General features: G+C 38.5%; 1 protein-coding gene across 1 annotated transcript in view; it reads right to left on the reverse strand.

The window, feature by feature from the left end:
- Positions 1-18,631, reverse strand: part of LOC129777541 (uncharacterized) — a 37,052-nt gene extending 18,421 nt beyond the window's left edge. The window contains exon 1 of the mRNA XM_055783864.1: positions 17,878-18,631. Coding sequence (XP_055639839.1) covers positions 17,878-17,929 — 52 coding nt within the window. The 5' untranslated portion in view covers positions 17,930-18,631. The remainder of the gene's footprint in view (positions 1-17,877) is intronic.
- Positions 18,632-20,124: the final 1,493 nt, after the last annotated feature.

Here is a 20,124-nt window from a genome sequence, read left to right on the forward strand (position 1 = left end):
GTAAATAAACTGACCAGTCCAGAATCTGAAGCCCCTATTCAATAAACCATGCCATGACTTCCGGATTTTATGAATTGATGTCAAATTATCCAATTATCACATTGTTTTTGATGTAAACATAGCAAAAAATGATTCTGAAGTACTTCGTTGCACTTCTGACTGTTCATTCGTGTTGATGGTAAGCTACTTCAACCAGGCCTTTTTGAGAAAATTCTCCCCAAACAATAAAAAACTCATCTCCAAAGTTGCGGGTCCAAAAACTAATGTGGAAGCTAATCCCATGAGTTTCACTATATCAGGAGAACTTCTCTGATAAAGAGAAATACCACTTGAATAGAATTTCTTCATACTTGAAGGACTTACGGAACGTGTCATGTAATTTTTCAACTCGTCACTTTGCAGGCGGCAGTTCGATGGTTTGAGGAACATATTTTCAAAACGGCCTGTTTCAGGTAGCTTTTCATCAACACCAATGTACAGTCAGAAGTGCAATGAAGCACTTCAGAATCGTTTACTTCTGTTTTTGGATCAAAAACACCGTGATAATTGGGTAATTTGGCATCAATTCATTGAATCCGGAAAGTCGAGGCATGGTTTATTGAATAGAGGCTTCAGATTCTGGACTGGTCAGTTTATTTACCAGATCAAAACTCAATCAAGAACTTATGAGGAGTGATCGTACGAATAGTAGATGCAGCTTACAAGCAGTATGAGTGATTCGAAGAGCTTAAACGAGCAGTATCTTCTGCGTAGAATGAGATACACACTACAATATGGCGCAGCTTGGTCAAAACCACCCCGAATGAGTTATTTAAGTTGATTGAAAACTAAAGATGACTTACGGATTAGCAGCTTATTGTAATTTATGTGAAATTGACGTTAATTTTGTAAAGGAGTGAGAGTTTTCCCACCTGGTTCTATAGTTATGAAACACTGGAATTTTTGTTCTTTGAATGTTTCGCGTCTGAACACAACAATAATGTTCAAACGGCCAGTATTTTAAATGAAGATAGTTGTTATGTCCTACACTATATACTTCAATTCATCCGACTTCTTACATATTTTTGGAAACTCAGAAAAAATGAGTGGTTCTATAGTTGTGAAAAGCAGTGTATCAAACATTAAGCCCAAGCATTCTATAAGGGAGTGAAACAAAAGGTTATGGCTTATAGTGATTACTTGTTCGTTTCAGTGACTTGCGATGACACCTCTGCGTGGATAGATGTTGACAGTTATTCCGTTGGATAATCAGCTTTATATCGTACTACTTTGTGCTGTTTCCGTGTGTTTATTCTACAGTTAAATTCCTTTCTTCAGCATAATCGCTGACGGTGACAAGCTTCTGTATTCAGAATAAGGTTAAGTTTGGAGTAATTATAAAACGCCTTTTCCTCCATTTCAATGTATTTGTCATTAACACACTTTTTCTTGTTTCCCGACAACGTCGCCAATTTGCTAAGTGAAAACTTTTCCCAGAATCGCTTTGTGATAGCTTGACACTGAAGAAGATTTTTTGTTTGTTTCGTTTGTATTACTTCAGGCAGGGTCAACCGACTGGTCTCGTTGGCGCGTGCATACTTTAGTGTGCATGCATTAGGGCAGCCAAGCAACGGCTCTCTCGTTTAATTGATTCAGCTTTCTATTATTTTTTAATAAACAAGTATTATTATAATAGCAATTATCATCAGGCAATATTTGCATGCAAATTTTTCTCTCGCTTTATCAACCTTCAAGGCTGCGTGTTATTCTGTTACAAGGTGTAATGAATAATGAGGATAGTCTTGGTGTTGGTTTTTGAGGTCTCAATATACAGCAAGTGGGTCTTTTCAAATTCTTTTTTTGTTATAGGCCAAGTAAATAAGCTTTAATGACCAAAAATCTTAACTATGTTTCTAAAACTATTATAACGATCGCTAAGGACGTAGGATCACGCATTTGTTAAAAAATTTCATAAATAACTTATTAGAAAGTTTCGGTGAGCCTGAAAAAGGGTAAGTCATTAACCCTTGGCTTTGTAGAAGCAGTTCTAGAAGCAGCGACTATTTCTTGCCTCTGCGAGAACAATACACAAACTGGTCATATAACGCAATTTGTTTCTTTATTCCGATGCGCGCATTGCACTGAGTATTTGTCGCGCTCCCGGCTGTCTTTTTGCATTTGACACACACTCGGCCACATGCGATTGAATATTTGTTTCACCAGCACCCACCGCTATTCCACATTCCCTAACCACTTCACTATATCTTTGGCACCCCGCAAAAACAACAAAAATGACAATATTTGCAAATACCAAGTGTCGTGCTTCATGTTATTTAGTGTTTCCCCAGTGGAATCGCACCTATAGTCATCATCCGTGCGTCGCCATTTAACCAGTACCAAACAAGCGTTCCACAGAGAACGCACACAGTAGCACACAGATGCATCGATAAAAATGATACATCGCGAGAATGAAAAAATATTTCTCTGAATCTCGGCCAAAACAGGTAACAAAGCTAGGAGATTTCTACATCGGAACGATAAAATTCTATTGTTAGCAGTATTGGCCTTGAAGAGACGATTACTTGATGGGATGCAGTTGCAGTTGTATGCATAGAAGTCATCCTTTGTGGAGATAGTTTTGCGACTGAAACGCGAAATTAAATCACATATATCAATCCAGCAGAAAAAATCAAGCTTGACCATCATCGCTTTTTTGAGCCGGCAATGATGGCCCAGCTTGATTTTGGAGAAAAACATGATTACGCCTACTTTGTTATGGCTCGACTCGATGTGTTGATTGCAACGCCAGCTGCATAGCAAGTAAAATATTCGCGTCCACATTATTTTATATTATAGTTAAAGTCGCACTTGAATTTCCTTGCAAAATATAGAGAAAAAAAAGTTAAGATCAGGGCTGTCTTCTATGTATTTCAACAACATCGAGTGATAATTTTCATTCAAATTTCAATAATTCAAAATTACTTTCGGGTCTGCCAATCTGATAGAGAGTAAATTGCTCCATGAATACGGATGAATCACTTTGACGTTTTCTTGCAATAAGGCGATGTTGCTATTGAATGTGAGTCGAACGGATTCAAGAATGCAAAAATCGATTTCGATCGAATCGTGAAATTTGAAACCAATCGGGTTCGGGAAAAGTGAATGAGTGTTCGATGCTGTTACCACAAGCATGATTCATGGCCCATTGAATGACAATGACGAAATAATGCGGTTCCAAATAGAATGATATATCAGCTCCATTGAAGTTACCTGGGGTATCGTTGGTTTCCCAATTCATGAACATAACCCAGCAGCTATAAATTTAGTCGTCCATATTGAAAATGACCATATGCTAATATGCGGCATTCACAAATGAATTAATTTTACATCCGGGACTAACAAGCACAGAGGAATGAATGTCTCTTAGTATAAACCTGAATTAATTCACTTATGGTGAGATGTGACCTTTCTTATTTCATGTAGTTTTAACTTATTGCCGGCAGAGTTTTTCTTTGAAACGAAAGCTATTGCTTCCATTTTCATTGTTGGCCGTGGAGAAATGTCAATGCTTAACAATTTGCTTAATGCTTAATAATTTGTTTCCGATTATCCATTTTCCGAAAAATTGAATATTTTCCAAAATCTGCAGAGTACAAATACGCTGCGAAAAATTAATGGCTAGATGTTTGGTATGTTATTATTTTGTAGAATAGAACCATCATTTAGGTTTTCTTCATCGATGAGATCTCCCACCTAATCCGGTGGAAGAATATTCATCCAGCAATCTCATTAGAATCATTTTTCCGCGTACTGATTTCCTCTAACTCCTCTACACACGAAATTCTACGGATCGCCATCACCTAAGGTTATCTAGTACAGAAATATAATTTTTCGATAATATTTATCGACAAAATCGATAAAATGTTCGTTATGTCTAACGTTCGATTTTTCGAATACTCAATTTCCTCGGCTGTTATTTTTTTGTAGGGGGCTCAAACATACGGTTTTTGCCCTACATCACAATGTATGTTCTTTCATTAAAGTTATACTGTAGAAAAGTGCACATATGTATGTATTTATTTGATTTTTTTATTGAAATTGAAAACACCTTCCAGACATACTTGCTTTAAATCGTATTTACTGCCCAATAAAACTATTCGAAATTGAATGAAATTGATGGTAAGTGATAGCAAATAAGTTAAACTATCTTTTGGTGCAAAAACATTATCATTTGGTTGCTTTCCAAAGGGATGAAAAATTATCAAAGTTACTGTTCGATTTTTCGAACGCACAAATTGGGTTAACGGAATACATTGAACATATAAACATCCGTTCAAATCGTTTCATTCGTTCTTCTTTATCGATCACATTCGATTAATTTTATAGATCGTTAAAACTTCAAACACACTTACTTAAGACATTAGTTTTATTTTTTCAACACCCAACATATTCATAAGGAATAATTTATGTGGCAGAACAACGTTTGCTGGGTCAGCTAGTATTTATAAATATTTATATTTATAAAAGGCTAGCTCATTAGCTTTGTTTTAATATGTCGAACATCTAAAACGGTTCAATGGTTCGAAAGTTTGTCTATTTTTAAAGGAAGTCATTTTTGGGAAAAAGTGGGAGAATCGATTTTTCGGAGCACTCTAAAATGGAAATGAACACACTAAAGAAAAAATTAAAAAAAACGGGTCTAATATTTTGCGATAAAGATCGGGATTCCAGACTACGGGAAACGTTTAGTTACGTTTCTCGGTTTTTTAAAAGTAGTATACTTAACAAATTATTGTTTCATGCAATATAGAGATGCATGCAGATTGTATTCATATAAATTCGGCATGAATCGGTTCAGTAGAACTTGAGATATCGTGTACGTCAGTTTGAAAAAAATAATTTCTAGAAAAACACGTTATGGCCGACTAGATTAGATACCGCATCACTAAAATGGTTATAACTTCATTTATAATGAGATTTTCGAAATGTTCTTTCTAGGGTATATTCAAAGAGCACACCCAATGACGGTTGGGCGCCGGCCACGTCCTTACAGTCACCAGGGGAAAGAAGGTTAGTATGATATTCGCCGCTCGAAGGCCAGAATGGGTCGCTGCTATAGCGTGGTTCCCTAGAGATTATCAAGGAAGGGATAGTTGTTAGTGGGGGGAGGGTAAGAATCAGGATTCACTGTGGTGAGCAGGGCTCGGTAAAGTCAGGCAGAATAGTCGTATTTACAAGTTGTAAGAAATCGAAAGAATTTAGCAATTTAATTTCAATATCGTAAACGATCGAAAGAAGGACAGAAGAAAAACACTATACGATAAGAGCGAACCGTGTGTAAGATCCTAAAATAACAATCCTATCGGGAGCGGGTGCAATAAAACCTGGTGCAATAAAACCTAGTAGAAAGGAAAGGAACCGAAAACAATCGCACACATTTCTTATCGCGTTAGGCTCCGTTGCTCTTAGAATGCAGTTATGGATATCGTATGTTTTGAAATACAGATAGCGATAGGTAAAGGACTTGTATGAAAAGAAGCAAGGACGTTTATAGTCTTCTCTTTCTTTCGCACGTTAGACTTAAATTTAGGGTAGATTTAGGATAAACTAAAATTGTATAAAAACCCAAGGTTCTCTGAATAAAGCAAGTAGTCTTTGGAATCGTGTCTTACGATTAAGTAGTCCGAAACCACCTCCATTGAATCGACTGACGAGAGTTCTTCAGATTCAAGTCTTCCAACGTTCGCAGCAATAGTTGTATAATTTGCGCTCGGAGTTCGTGAAGATCTTGTACTCGTTGATCCTCCCGCTTAGTTGATGTTCGATATTTTGATCAGCTCCCGTTCGTTGCTCGTTCCGTACGGAATTAGTGCGAAGGCAGTCAGTTCAATTTATTGAAAGGAATAAGTCTGATTAGCTTCCGTTCGTGGCTCGTTCCGTAGGGAATTAGTGCGAAGGCAGACAATTCAGTTTATTCCAGGAATAGGTTATTTCTCGTGACGCTTTTCTTCTACTTCAACTTTGTAAATTGCCAATCCAGACTCAGAAAGGTTGATTCCTTCGCTCAACCGAGTTTGCGTATTGGGCAACTTTTACATTTGGTGGCTCCAGAGAGGAGGAGCCTTTCATTACCAACGAACTCATAAGTGCGTGCTCATCGCCATAAGAATGAGCAAAGGGCCAGTTGGATAGAGAACCCAACAGGATTAAAAGCTTAATAGAAGCTTATGCGCGTGCTCAACGCCATAAGAGTGAGCAAGTTGGATAAACAAATCCAACAGGACTAAAAGTTTAAAAGGCCTTGTGAAAGTGCAAATCACCTTGAAGTGAATAAGTTGGATAAAGAATTCCAACAGGACTAAAAGTTTAAAAAGCTTTCTGAAAGTGTGCTAACCTGAAAGCGAGAAAATAAATCTCTCAAGCTTAAGAAAGCTTAAAAAGGCTCAACGCCTTGAAAAGTGAGCAAAGTGTAATTACAAACAACTGGAAACGGATCCTGAGAATTATACATTATTTCAACGGCTGAGTATCTTGAAAGCAACACCATGATACGTTTCGTGGAAAATCAAAACGGAAATTGCCGTTTGTGCTCGGAACCAGACCATAAACAGGATATGGTTGAATGCGACGATTGTGACCGATGGTTCCACATCGGTTGTGTTAACTTAACGGTCGCGCCGACAGCGGAAGAAAAATGGATCTGCCCGAAATGCGTGCAGATCCAACAAAGATTAGCATCATTGGAAATATCTGCTCGGAAGAAAGATGAGCAGATAAAACAACAACTGGATGCAATGGACAAATTAATGGCGACTATGAAAGGCCAATGCTCAACGTCATCCTCGGGCCAAGTAACAAATCAGCCCACGGATCGATCATTTACCCAAACAGTGAGTATGTCTAGTGACTGGACTATATATTTAAAGAGGCAATCATTGACGACCCTACCAAGATTTTCTGGCGCATCAAAGGATTGGCCAAAATTTAAGAAAACATTCCATGATACAACGGCAGAGGGAGGTTTCTCAAATTTAGAGAACCTCAACCGCCTGGAACAAGTTCTGAAAGGGGACGCGTATAAAACCGTCCAACAATTGATGATTAACTCAGAGAATGTTCCGAAAATAATCGAAAAGCTGGAAGAATGCTTTGGAAGGAAGGATCTTGTATATAAAGAACTTCTGAACGACCTGAGACGTATCAAAAAGGACAGCCGAACCGTAGTTCCGGATATATCAGACGCACTAGATAACATGGTGGTGAATATGGAGGCGCTGGGCCAAAAGGAATATCTACGTGATCATCGTTTAATAGAGGAAATCATAGAGAAGCTGCCATACACGATACAAGTGAAATGGGTTGAAGTGATCCAAAGCAACACTTCGATCCCAACACTCAACGATTTGAATAAGTGGTTATTGCCACATTCAAGAATAGCCCGTATGATGCAAAAGTCTAATAACAGTGTGTCGACTACGGAAAGGAAACCTCGAGTTAATGTTCATCAAACTATGAAATGTGCACTTTGTTCAGCCAGTCATAGGCTATTCCAATGTAAGAATTTCAAACAAATGAAAACATTGGAACGTAGAGAGTTTTTGGCTAAAAAAGGAATTTGTTTCAAGTGCCTAAACTCCAATGACCACATTATGAGAAATTGTAGCATGAAAGGAATATGTGGAATCGATGGGTGCAACAAGGAGCACAATCGCTTACTTCATCAAAGATCGGAGTATAAAAGAAATCAGGATACGGCTGCTGACGTACGACGAGGTCCCGAAGAAACCACGAATATTCATCGACAACGCAAGGAACACCTTTACTATCAAATAGTTCCTATAACAGTCCAAAACGGCGAAAGAATGATAGACACCTACGCCTTCCTGGACACAGGATCATCAGTAACACTATTGGACGAGAGAATGGCTAACATGTTAGAGTTGGAAGGAAAAGTTGACCCGCTTACATTAAAATGGACACAGGATTGTTTAAAATCCTGCTCAAGCAAGAGGGTAAAATTCTGGATAAAGGGCATAGGAAAACCAGTGATGGCCCGGACTATGCATGATCTAAATCTTCCTATCCAAACAGTTGACATGGAACAAATTGCCAAGAATTATCCCTACTTGAAGGACATTCCGCTTCAAGATTATAAGGAAGCTCAGCCTACATTGTTAATTGGATTGGACAACAGCGAATTACTGAGTGCCATCAAAACGGTAAAAGGAAATGGTCCTATGGCAGTAAAAACGCGACTCGGATGGGTGATATACGGAAAGGAGTATAACATAAACCGTCAAGATTATACAATGGTCATCCAGGAAGAACAGGAGATGAGCAAAATGATGCAGCGATACTTCTCAATCGACGATTTTGGAGTGAAATTAGTGGAAAAACTGCCAAGATCACCAGAGGAAGAAAGAGCACAACAGATTCTCGACAACACCATCAAGCTAAAAGACAACCGTTACGAGGTCGGTCTGCTATGGAAAACCAAAGATGTACAATTTCCGGACAGCTATCATACAGCCTTACGGAGATTGGTGATTATGGAGAATAAATTGAAACAAGATGAAAAATTGAAGGATTGGGCTATCAATACCTTCGCTGATTATGTGAAAAAGGGATATGCTAGAAAACTAGCACATTCAGAGCTAATTAACGCGGTTCCGAGAACATACTATCTCCCGCATTTTATAGTTCACAACCAGAATAAAATACCTCCAAAACCAAGATTGGTATTTGATGCAGCTTCAAAAATAAATGGCGTATCGTTTAACTCTAATCTTTTGTCTGGACCTGATGCTACTACATCACTCGTTGGAGTATTGCTGCGATTCAGAGAGGGACGTATTGCAGTTTGTGGAGATATTCAAGAGATGTTCCACCAAGTCAAAATAAAACCGGAGGATCAGCATGCTCAACGATTTTTATGGCGAGATTGTGAAAACAATCGAGAACCTGATGTATACATTATGGAGGTAATGATTTTTGGATCGACATGTTCACCATCATGCGCGCAAGCAGTGAAAAATAAAAACGCTGCAGCATTTATGGAATCGAAACCGAAAGCAGCCCTGGCAATTGAAAAACAACACTATGTGGATGACTATCTGGATAGTTTTACAAACATTCGAGAGGCAACCGCTATTACCAAAGACGTCATCGATATACACCAACATGGCGGATTCTTCATTCGAAACTTTATATCGAACAGTAAGGAATTACTGAGCAATTTATCCAGCGATCGGATCCAATCTACCGACATTAAGGTAATAGAGGATAAGGATTCATGTGCTGAAAAAGTTCTTGGTGTCTATTGGAACACGAAACTGGATTTGATCGGGTATCGATTATCGTTGAAGAAGCTGAGCAATGAAGTAAGACAAACGCTACGATTACCCACGAAAAGAGAGGTGTTAGCATTTGTTATGAGTTTGTATGATCCATTAGGATTGATATCAAATTATACGATAATGGGAAAGATTTTGCTTCAAGAGCTGCACAAAGACGAGTTAGACTGGGATGATGAAGTACCCAAACATTTGAGCAAACAGTGGCAAAATTGGCTTGCGAAAATTCAACAAGCCTCTAACGTAAAAATACCCAGGTGTATAATACCGGATGGAGCAGGAAAATTGGAGCTACATACATTCGTAGATGCATCTGAACGAGCATACGCTGCAGTTATATACTTACGTTGTATTGCAAACGGCTCGGTTTATATACGATTATTGGCAGCAAAGGCAAAAGTCGGACCTATTCATCAGTTGTCTATTCCAAAAATGGAACTACAAGCAGCCTTACTAGGAACCAGATTGACAAATACCATTCAGAACGAGCAACGAATTAAAATAGATAGTATTACCTACTGGACAGACTCGGAAAATGTTTTGTCATGGTTACAACCGAAGAATAGAAGATATAAAATATTCGTCACTCATCGAGTTGCTGAGGTTTTAGATACAACCAATATACAGCAATGGCGTTATATACCGTCTGAATTAAATCCCGCCGACGAAGCTACAAAAGATTTCAAAGGGCAATCTATATGGACAAAAGGACCTCAATTCCTTAAGAAGCCAGTGATCGAATATCCTAACAGGAAGATTAAGGAGTCAACGGAAGAGTTGAGACAAGTAGTGGGATTGCACCAAACAAGTTCTATATTCATCGGAATCAAACGATACTCCAGTTGGAATGTGTTGATACACCATGTATGTGTTGTGAAAAAATATGTTGATTGGCTGCAATACAAGAAAAACCAACGATTGAATATACAATCTAATTTTAATCGCAATATAACATATGAGGATCGAAAAATTGCAGAAAGAGTTGTGTTTCGTAAAATACAAATGACACATTTCGCTAAGGAAATTCATGACATTGAATTAAACGGTTATGTTGATATTAGAAATAAACAGTTATCAGCGGTTACTCCAATACTAGATGAATATAACGTAATGAGAGTTGGAGGTCGTCTCGAAAATGCAACTAAATTGCAAATGAATACAATACATCCTGTGATTTTACCTGCTGAAGACCATGGAACACGTTTGATCGTTGCTGAATATCATCAAAAATACTTTCATCGTTCGGATAACGTAGTACTTGGAGCATTACAATTACGGTATTATATACCACACATGCGTACAGTTCTCAACAAAATAAAAACGGACTGCTCTAAATGCATTATAATGAAAGCTAAACCTTTGCCACCTCAAATGGCACCATTACCGGCAGCTAGAGTAGATTTGTATGCTCATCCATTCACGAATACTGGAGTGGACTACTTCGGTCCTTTTGAAGTATTGGTAAGACGATCAATAGAGAAAAGATGGGGCGTGCTCTTTACATGCATGACTACGAGAGCCGTGCATATTGAAATGGCTGAGAAGTTAGATACAGATCACTTCCTAATGTGTTTTAAAAACTTTCAAAACCGCCGTGGAAAGATCAAACATGTATACAGCGATAATGGCACAAATTTTGTTGGAGCTGAAAAACAACTAAACAAACTAATCCACGAAATCGACGAAAGGATGTCGAAATCTGAAGCTGTAAAACTGAAGATAGAATGGACCTTTAACCCACCAGCATCACCGCACTTTGGAGGAGTTTGGGAGCGACTCATCAGAACTATTAAAGACAATTTATATTATATGATAGGTTGTAGTCGGACACCTTATCCTGAAACGTTACGAGCAGCTCTAATACAAGTAGAGTTTATCTTAAACTGTCGCCCACTAACACACATACCGTGCAATAATGATGTGGAAGAGGCTCTAACACCGTTCCATTTCCTAATTGGACGGGCAGGTGAATACGTTCCACCTCAAAATTTGGACAGCAACAACCTCACTCGAGTTCAATGGGAACTAGTGAACCACTACAGTCAACAGTTTTGGGATCGATTCAAGAAACAATATATACCAACATTAATATCGCGACAAAAATGGACGCATAAAGTTCAGCCCATTGAAATAGACGACATAGTATTGATAACAGACAGTACTATACGTTGGGGCCTATGGTTGAGAGGACGAGTAACTGGAGTTATAAAAGGAAAAGACGGCCAAGTACGTACAGCGTTCGTTAAAACACCCAAAGGGACCTTTAAACGAGCAGCACATAAGCTAGCAGTATTGAATATACGCAAGGATGCCGCTCTGAAAGACATAACGTCTAAAGAAGTAAACAAAATGAACACCTCATTTACCGCACTCCATCAAGTTATTGAAAGAAACAGCAGTGTGAATTGTGAGAAATTTGAGCCGAAGAAAAAGAAACGACGAATCAATCCTTGTACTACAACTGTATTAACAGCGGAAACTTCAAAAGTTTTGGTACAATCGGATTACTCTCAAAAAGGCGAATCTAGAAGGAAAATAAGATGGAAATCAGATACAGTTAACCGGTTAACGCTCATGCAACTGTTGATTGCTGCAATGTTATTCGTGGGATGCAGTGTACTAGGCTCAACATCTCATGGATTGATCGCATACGACTGTGCCAATGCAGATGTAAATATGACTTCATATTCTTTGTTGGATGTGGCATCTTGCTTACCGCCAACAACTAACCTGACAACAACGGAACTTCGGATACAAATGTTACAAAGAAATTCGAAAATTCAAACAAAGGTATTTCAATGTAAAGTCATCATCAAGAGGTCGATTCGACACTGTGGTATGCACTCCCACACTTCTGATTATCAACACGGCTTTGCCTACATCGTGAAGGAGTTTTCATCCGAGGAATGTCGAAAAGCTCACTATAGTGGAGCAGTTACACTAGCCGATAACACTGTTATTCAGGAATTGAATCTCAACAGCACAAATAGAGGTCAAGTATTGGTGGTAGGATCAATAACTGGCAGTTCCTGCAGTGGAGGAGTGTACAAAACGCCGTTATACACGTGGACAAACGCCTTAGTATATTATGAATATACGATTACACTTCAAGATTATGTCGCCTCTGTAGACATTGAAAGTAGCCAGATAATGTTGAAAGGAGGTTTAACGTGTACATACACACATGGACGTTGTTTGGACGCTGAAGAAGGCTATCTAACTTGGGACATCGACATGAACCGTAGATGTGAAGAAAGCGAGTTTGAAGTTATTTTTGAAGGAGTTGTCAACAAAACAACGAATAACCAAATGAAAACCATTGGAGAGGTTGTAGTGTACAGCACAATATCGGAACGACATTTATTTTCGATAAAAACTACAGCAAGGACATATATATGTGGACACGTTGGGTTTAAAACAGACCATCCCAGAATATTAGTTTTGGAGTTATCCAACATGAGATCGCCATTTGTTAGAAAACCTACGTCAGGTTCAAATAATGATCTATTTACTTACTTCAATTCGAAAATAACATTCGTCGAAAACTACATTGGTCAGAAATTAGACGACGTATACAATTCGGTTATGACAGAGATGTGCAAACTAGATAAGGCTCTACTGGAAACTAAATTGACATTAGCAAGAATCAATCCAACGGAGTTTGTATCGAGCATAATGAAGAGGTCAGGATATACAGCAGTTGTTGCTGGGGAAGTGCTTCATGTTATTGAATGCAAACCAGTATTTGTTACGCCAAGATCCGAAGCGCGATGCTTCCAAGAAATTCCAGTTGAATTTAACAACAGGTCGATGTTTTTGGCACCTGTGACAAGAATACTCCAGAACCGCGGGATTGAAATAGATTGCACACCTTTAATACCAGCAAAATTCATGTTCGGAGGAAAATGGTATACAACTGATGGACGATTACGTGAAACAACTCCACCAGAGAAATTAGTGTCGGACATAGTTACAACATGGTCCTACACACCTCTTCCAAATCTAATGCAAAGTGGTGTCTATGATGCAGACAATCTTAAAAAGATGAGGGATATGATTTATGAACAAGGAGATCGTAGAGTGGCAACGAATGTAATACACAAGGTGCTGATTGGACAACGACCCAATGATCAAGGATTCAACTTCGGAGCCTTAGTATCTGGAGATGTAATCGACGATGCAATAACAAGGTATTGGATGCGGCTTATGTCTTGGTCTACATGGCTCGGAAACATCACATCAACGGCGATTGGTCTATATATGATGGGCAGGATGATAAAGTTTATCGTCGATACAATCATGCACGGCAGAATTCTATACGACATATATGGATTCGGCTGGCAATTGATGGCATCTTGCTGGGATTCACTCACAACGTTTCTTTCTCACCGGAATGCAGTACGACATTTACGTGAAACATCAATCAATTCAAGGAAGACTGAACCATCTGATGACATCAATATTGCTACGACTAGGGAGACGGCAATACCTATGGAAGATACGACAACACAACCCATTTGTGGACGAATTTTACCAAGAGTATAAATAATGTGAATTAGTGAATTAAAATAATTAAAAGTGAATTAGATAATAGCTAACAAAAATTTATAAAAAAAAAAAACAACTGAATACTTATACAATTGCTAATTCTTTGAAGTGTAAATTCGAGCAGGTAGATTTACGGAAGGGGAAATGTAAGAAATCGAAAGAATTTAGCAATTTAATTTCAATATCGTAAACGATCGAAAGAAGGACAGAAGAAAAACACTATACGATAAGAGCGAACCGTGTGTAAGATCCTAAAATAACAATCCTATCGGGAGCGGGTGCAATAAAACCTGGTGCAATAAAACCTAGTAGAAAGGAAAGGAACCGAAAACAATCGCACACATTTCTTATCGCGTTAGGCTCCGTTGCTCTTAGAATGCAGTTATGGATATCGTATGTTTTGAAATACAGATAGCGATAGGTAAAGGACTTGTATGAAAAGAAGCAAGGACATTTATAGTCTTCTCTTTCTTTCGCACGTTAGACTTAAATTTAGGGTAGATTTAGGATAAACTAAAATTGTATAAAAACCCAAGGTTCTCTGAATAAAGCAAGTAGTCTTTGGAATCGTGTCTTACGATTAAGTAGTCCGAAACCACCTCCATTGAATCGACTGACGAGAGTTCTTCAGATTCAAGTCTTCCAACGTTCGCAGCAATAGTTGTATAATTTGCGCTCGGAGTTCGTGAAGATCTTGTACTCGTTGATCCTCCCGCTTAGTTGATGTTCGATATTTTGATCAGCTCCCGTTCGTTGCTCGTTCCGTACGGAATTAGTGCGAAGGCAGTCAGTTCAATTTATTGAAAGGAATAAGTCTGATTAGCTTCCGTTCGTGGCTCGTTCCGTAGGGAATTAGTGCGAAGGCAGACAATTCAGTTTATTCCAGGAATAGGTTATTTCTCGTGACGCTTTTCTTCTACTTCAACTTTGTAAATTGCCAATCCAGACTCAGAAAGGTTGATTCCTTCGCTCAACCGAGTTTGCGTATTGGGCAACTTTTACACAAGTTTTAAGGCTTTGGTTTTCCCACATATTTGATAACAAAAAGTAAAAATTATCTTTCTGGTAGAGCTCACAATGTTCATACGAGGGTCACTATTTATATTTCGGGAATAGGAACAAAAACAAATAGTTAAGCTGCGAATATATTTTTATTGTTTTTCAAATTACTCACCACGATGATCGATACACTTTTGCATGCGTTTAAACCAATTTTCAAAGCATTTATTCCAATCGACACGAGCCTTTTTTTTTGAGCGATTGTCAAATTATGTGGGATCCAACGTGAACATAATTTTCGCAGAACTAAGTGTTCATGTAAAATCGCATATATGCTGTTGGAACTGATGCTTAGGGATGCCTCAATCTCACAATAGGTTACATGACGATCTTGCTTAATCATTTCGTGCACAGCATTGATGTTTTCTGGCACTACAGTCGATTTTGGACGACCTTCACGAAACTCGTCGGACAGCGAACTACGACCACGATTGAATTCACTATACCAGCGATACACAGTGGTTTTTGATGGAGCTTCATCGCCAAAAGTCAAATTAAGTTGATTGACGCACTCTTGTTGTGATAATCCACGTCGAAAGTCGTAAAAAATCATCGCACGAAAATGTTCACGATTCAGTTACATTTTTTAACCGAGACCAAACTTTCAACTAAATATAAAATAAACAAATAGCGTCCGTATGACAAATGTTCTGAGTACGTATATCGTCAAAAATGTCAAACTTTACGATGGAACCGTCAGATGGACTCACATGACATCAGTGTTGCCAATTCCCGAAATATAAATAGTGACCCTCGTACAAACAATATCTCATTAGAGAAAGTAATTGTAACATCAGATATTCCCATTAATCCATTTGATGGACGACTATCACTATTTGCGAATGATACAATTGTCATTTACAAGGGCTGAAATGTCACCGAATCAAAATCTGAGCTTCAAAGAGTATTAAATACTTTTTCCGATTGTTTTAATGATTCCTTCTCGGATAACCAACATTACCAATTTTATTAACTGAATCTAGTGATTTATGGTCCCAGAAGATACGAAAGTACCACTTTTGCAATCCATAGCTATATATCACTTGCCGAACGAGTAAATTTCTTTGGCAAATTCGACCTATTTTCAATTTTGTAGTCTCGACCAATCGTATGAAGTACAACATTTTTGTTCATTGCCGTACGTTTCGTCATTTATAACGATACAATCTAATTTCACCAGTGAATTATCGTAGAGATTCCTTGGGTGCTCCTTTTCTTCCAGATTTCGCTTCTCGTAGCGATCCGGTACAATTTGTGTCCTGAAACTTCTCAAGCACTCAGCACTTTTCTCTATTTCCTGGACATAGATTGTTATACCGTCTGCCGTTTTCGTTGGTTTGGCTTTGGGTTCCGTTGTGGAAAGAGCCACCTAGTGATGTCTAAAGTTTTCATTTATTCGATTATCGATTAATCGTTCGGGCATTTTTCAATATTCGATTCATTCGAATAATTGTCTTTCAATATTCGATTAATCGAGTGAATATTTATTTCTTGCAATAATCACGTTTTACGTTGTCATTTTGGTCGTGTGGTCTATCGGGTTGTCGATGTTAAATGGTTGAATAGAAAATTATATAGCATAATTCTTAACCTAAAAATACATTAACCTTGAGAAAAATTCTTTCTTTCATTAATCGTGATTACAGTGGCAATTATTCGATGTATTCATATTTTGATTTTATATTATTCGATACAAAATTACTCCATTTTAATTTCAGATATTCGATTATTTAAATCAATCGAACGATGACCCGGCATCTCAGAGCCACCTGCTTTTCTTCCACTTCCTTGTTTTATATCGATAGTGAGATTCCTTTCAGGATAACACACATCGTTTCAGGGTAACACACATAGTAATTCAACAGTTCAGTCAACCGCAGGATCAATTCGCGACGTGACACCACGATGTAAACAAACTAATTTATCCACACACCAAGCCTACTATTATTCCATACACTCTTAAAATAAATCAGTGAGATCAACGGAACTAACGTTAACGTAATTCAATCCGGACATTTTTACATTCTACCATTATGTAACAAGGGAAGAACATTTACAAAAATACTTTTCCGTAACTACAATTAGCTGCTCATCATGTGTTCAACAGAAATAGTCAAACACCACTTATTCCTTTGTAGTTGACTAGTATTTCGACGTATCCATGAGTAATTCGCTGCGTTGATTGTCAACTCTCGTTTCTTTTCGATATCCGAAAGATCGAACAAGCGTATTGAATGAAATTATTTCGTTATTCCACATAAACAATGTGGTCGTGTTTTGAACCTTTGAACAGCAAAACTAGATTAAAAATAATGTATAATAACAATTGTATTTCATGTTGTTACACAAAGAATCAACGAAAACATATTCTTGAATCTAGTGCAACAATCAAATTATTTTCATCCAAGAAACTAGGCTGGAAACTGAATGGGAAAGCACAGTCATTTTTCCTCAATCCTTACTGGAGCTTAACACGGAACAGGAACCGATGGCGACACCCTCCTTAAATTCGTTCAAGTCATAATCAATTTTTAATAGAAATTTCGTCCTGTCACTATTCATTGGTACGAAATTAGCGAAGAGCGCCATCAATAATGATAATCGTTTCTCTCCGATGCAAATCACTGGCCAGATTTTTTTGTTCACTCTCCAAATGCCGCCATCCATCCCGGAGTTGGCTATTTGATGAAGATTAATTAGTCACTTACACACTTCATTCAATTTCAGCAAGCTTTGCATATAGCCTCCGCAAATCAGTAAGGCACTCAAACTGTTCAAATAAAAGCCTATCATCAATCAAAGCGATCAAACGTGAGGGTCGGCTTCACGGGTGACCAACGCTTTCCAACGGGGCGTAACGAGAGATGTTCGGGATATTATTGCGATTGTTGCTTCTGGGACGGTCTCAATAGAATGCAGCACAGTTAGAAACACTCACCACAGAAACTAATCGCCGTAATCGCCAAAATATTCCACAGGACGGTCAACATTTTCAATTTGCGTCACTTGTGGTATCCAGTACAATCTATCCAGTTTTAAACGCCACTTCGCACCTTTCTCGCATTCACACTGAAACAATCCATGAACCACCCTGTAGGGCACTAACGACACCGGGGGGAATTCCTACTAGCCCTCGGTTCTATTGCCATTTTGGTTACTTTTCGTCTGCGATAATTTGCATACAATTCCACATCATCCCTAACTATTCGGCTAACATGATTAATTAAGCCGAGATTGAGTTCCGGGATCCGACATACGAAATTAACTCCAACTCGGATTCCAAACTAACCGTTAGGCGGCTCGCACACCGCAGCAATAAGCAACTAGCAAACTGCAATACGCAATATACAACAGGCAACACATTTTGTTGTTCTTCGCATACCAGAGTAATTAAAACCCCTGACATTATGCAAACAATCGGTTTAATGTACGAAACTTGTCAAAATATGGGCGATAAGTTGCTCTTCAACCGACACGCCGTGTTGCTAGCGACATGTGTTGCTCTGTAAAGGCGACAGCGATATCGTATTGCGTCGGTGTGCGAGATCAACAAAAATTAAATGGAAAAATCCATTGGCGATAATATTGCTTATTGCATGTTAACAGTTGCTAGTTTTTTATTGCTCCGGTGTGCGAGCCGCCTTAATCGCGTGTTTATTCTCGGCGGGACAGTTTGAACGAGTGGTTCACTACTTTTGCATTATCACCGGCGGACTGATCCTAGCGTCGGAATATTCCTAACTTATGTAGCAAATATTATGGTTAATGAGTGTCCGACACTCACGGGAGTGAAGCGCGTGCGCACAGATGCAACACGTGGTCACTGGAAACTCAAGGCGGAACTACTTATCCCAGCGGCAGCCTCCCTAAACACCGACCGGGATATGTTTATTTATGTTTGTCACCATCGCGGAAGCATCCCGACATTAAAGTTTGCTGATTCTGTTCCTTAGAAGTTTTGTTGCTGAATGCACACAGGCAACGGGAGCCGTCAGAATGGTGCGAAATCGTGACATTATTACAAATATTTATAGGATCCAAGTTTGGTTTATACGTTTTTGGAATTTTCAATTTCGACAGCGTGCCACGTGTCAATATCCTATGCCTACATAAAAAATAAATTCAATTGAGAAAATGTTGCGATGCAAATCTAAACCGGTTACACGTATAATATATTGTATAGCCAATATAAAATCAGTTTCCGACCATCCAGACAATCTAGACAAAGCCTATTTATTTAATCGAAACAGAATCACGTTCCGGATGAAGGGGAAGAGAATGTTCTTCAAAAACAACCGATCGGAAAACCGATTCAATAATCTCTTATGTTCTCAAGTATGTCTGATTTTGTAGCCTTCAACCCCCTCGTCGAATGTCGTTCCAATTCTTGTTGGTTGGTCAGCACAGACATTGAGGATGGCACATGTGGGCATTGTGTGGCGTGAATTTGATTTAGGCAAATGAAATAACTTTTCCTTCTGGGAATTTCCCGAGAGGAAACTGCTGAAAAGGCTGAAGACGAGTTATTGACATTGAAAATTCAAACTAAACATGACTGGGACGGAAGTACTCGAGCGGATGTAAAAAGTTTGGTAGTTGAACAATGGTGACCTCATCCAATTTCGCATTGAATACTTCTGTATGACAAAATATTTTCATCAACAAACACATCTAGAAGATTGGTTATTTATTTACTATGGTTTTCGGAAACTATTTGAAATAATTTATGCATTCTAATAGTACAGAATGTGTGGAAGCGAGGCTCAAACAAAACTCCACACAACAATTTTTTTGTGTCAATGGCAATATAAATTCTATTGAAACAATACTGAATGACATCGCTCGGCACGCTGATTGACTACAGCAAGGTGGTTTTGACAATGATTTCTTTATAAAATACTCCACTTCCAGCGATAAATATTCAATGGCGTCGATGGGGGGGGGTGGTGGTATGGATCGCACCAGGTACATAATTTTAGGGACCCCTACATTATCAAATACTTCAACATTCGGCATACACCACATACAGAAGAGGGAGGGGCTCCACTCGGCGCCACTGTTTATGCCGCAGTTTCGTGCCGCGAGTCAAAAGTTAATCCAAATGGAAGTCAAGAAAATACAATCAATCTTGCATATCCACCTGCAAGAGCAATTCAGTGAATGTGTAACACTTACAGTTTAAATC

The sequence above is a fragment of the Toxorhynchites rutilus genome, chromosome 1, assembly GCF_029784135.1.
Source record: "Toxorhynchites rutilus septentrionalis strain SRP chromosome 1, ASM2978413v1, whole genome shotgun sequence".
Taxonomy (NCBI): Eukaryota; Metazoa; Arthropoda; class Insecta; order Diptera; family Culicidae; genus Toxorhynchites; species Toxorhynchites rutilus.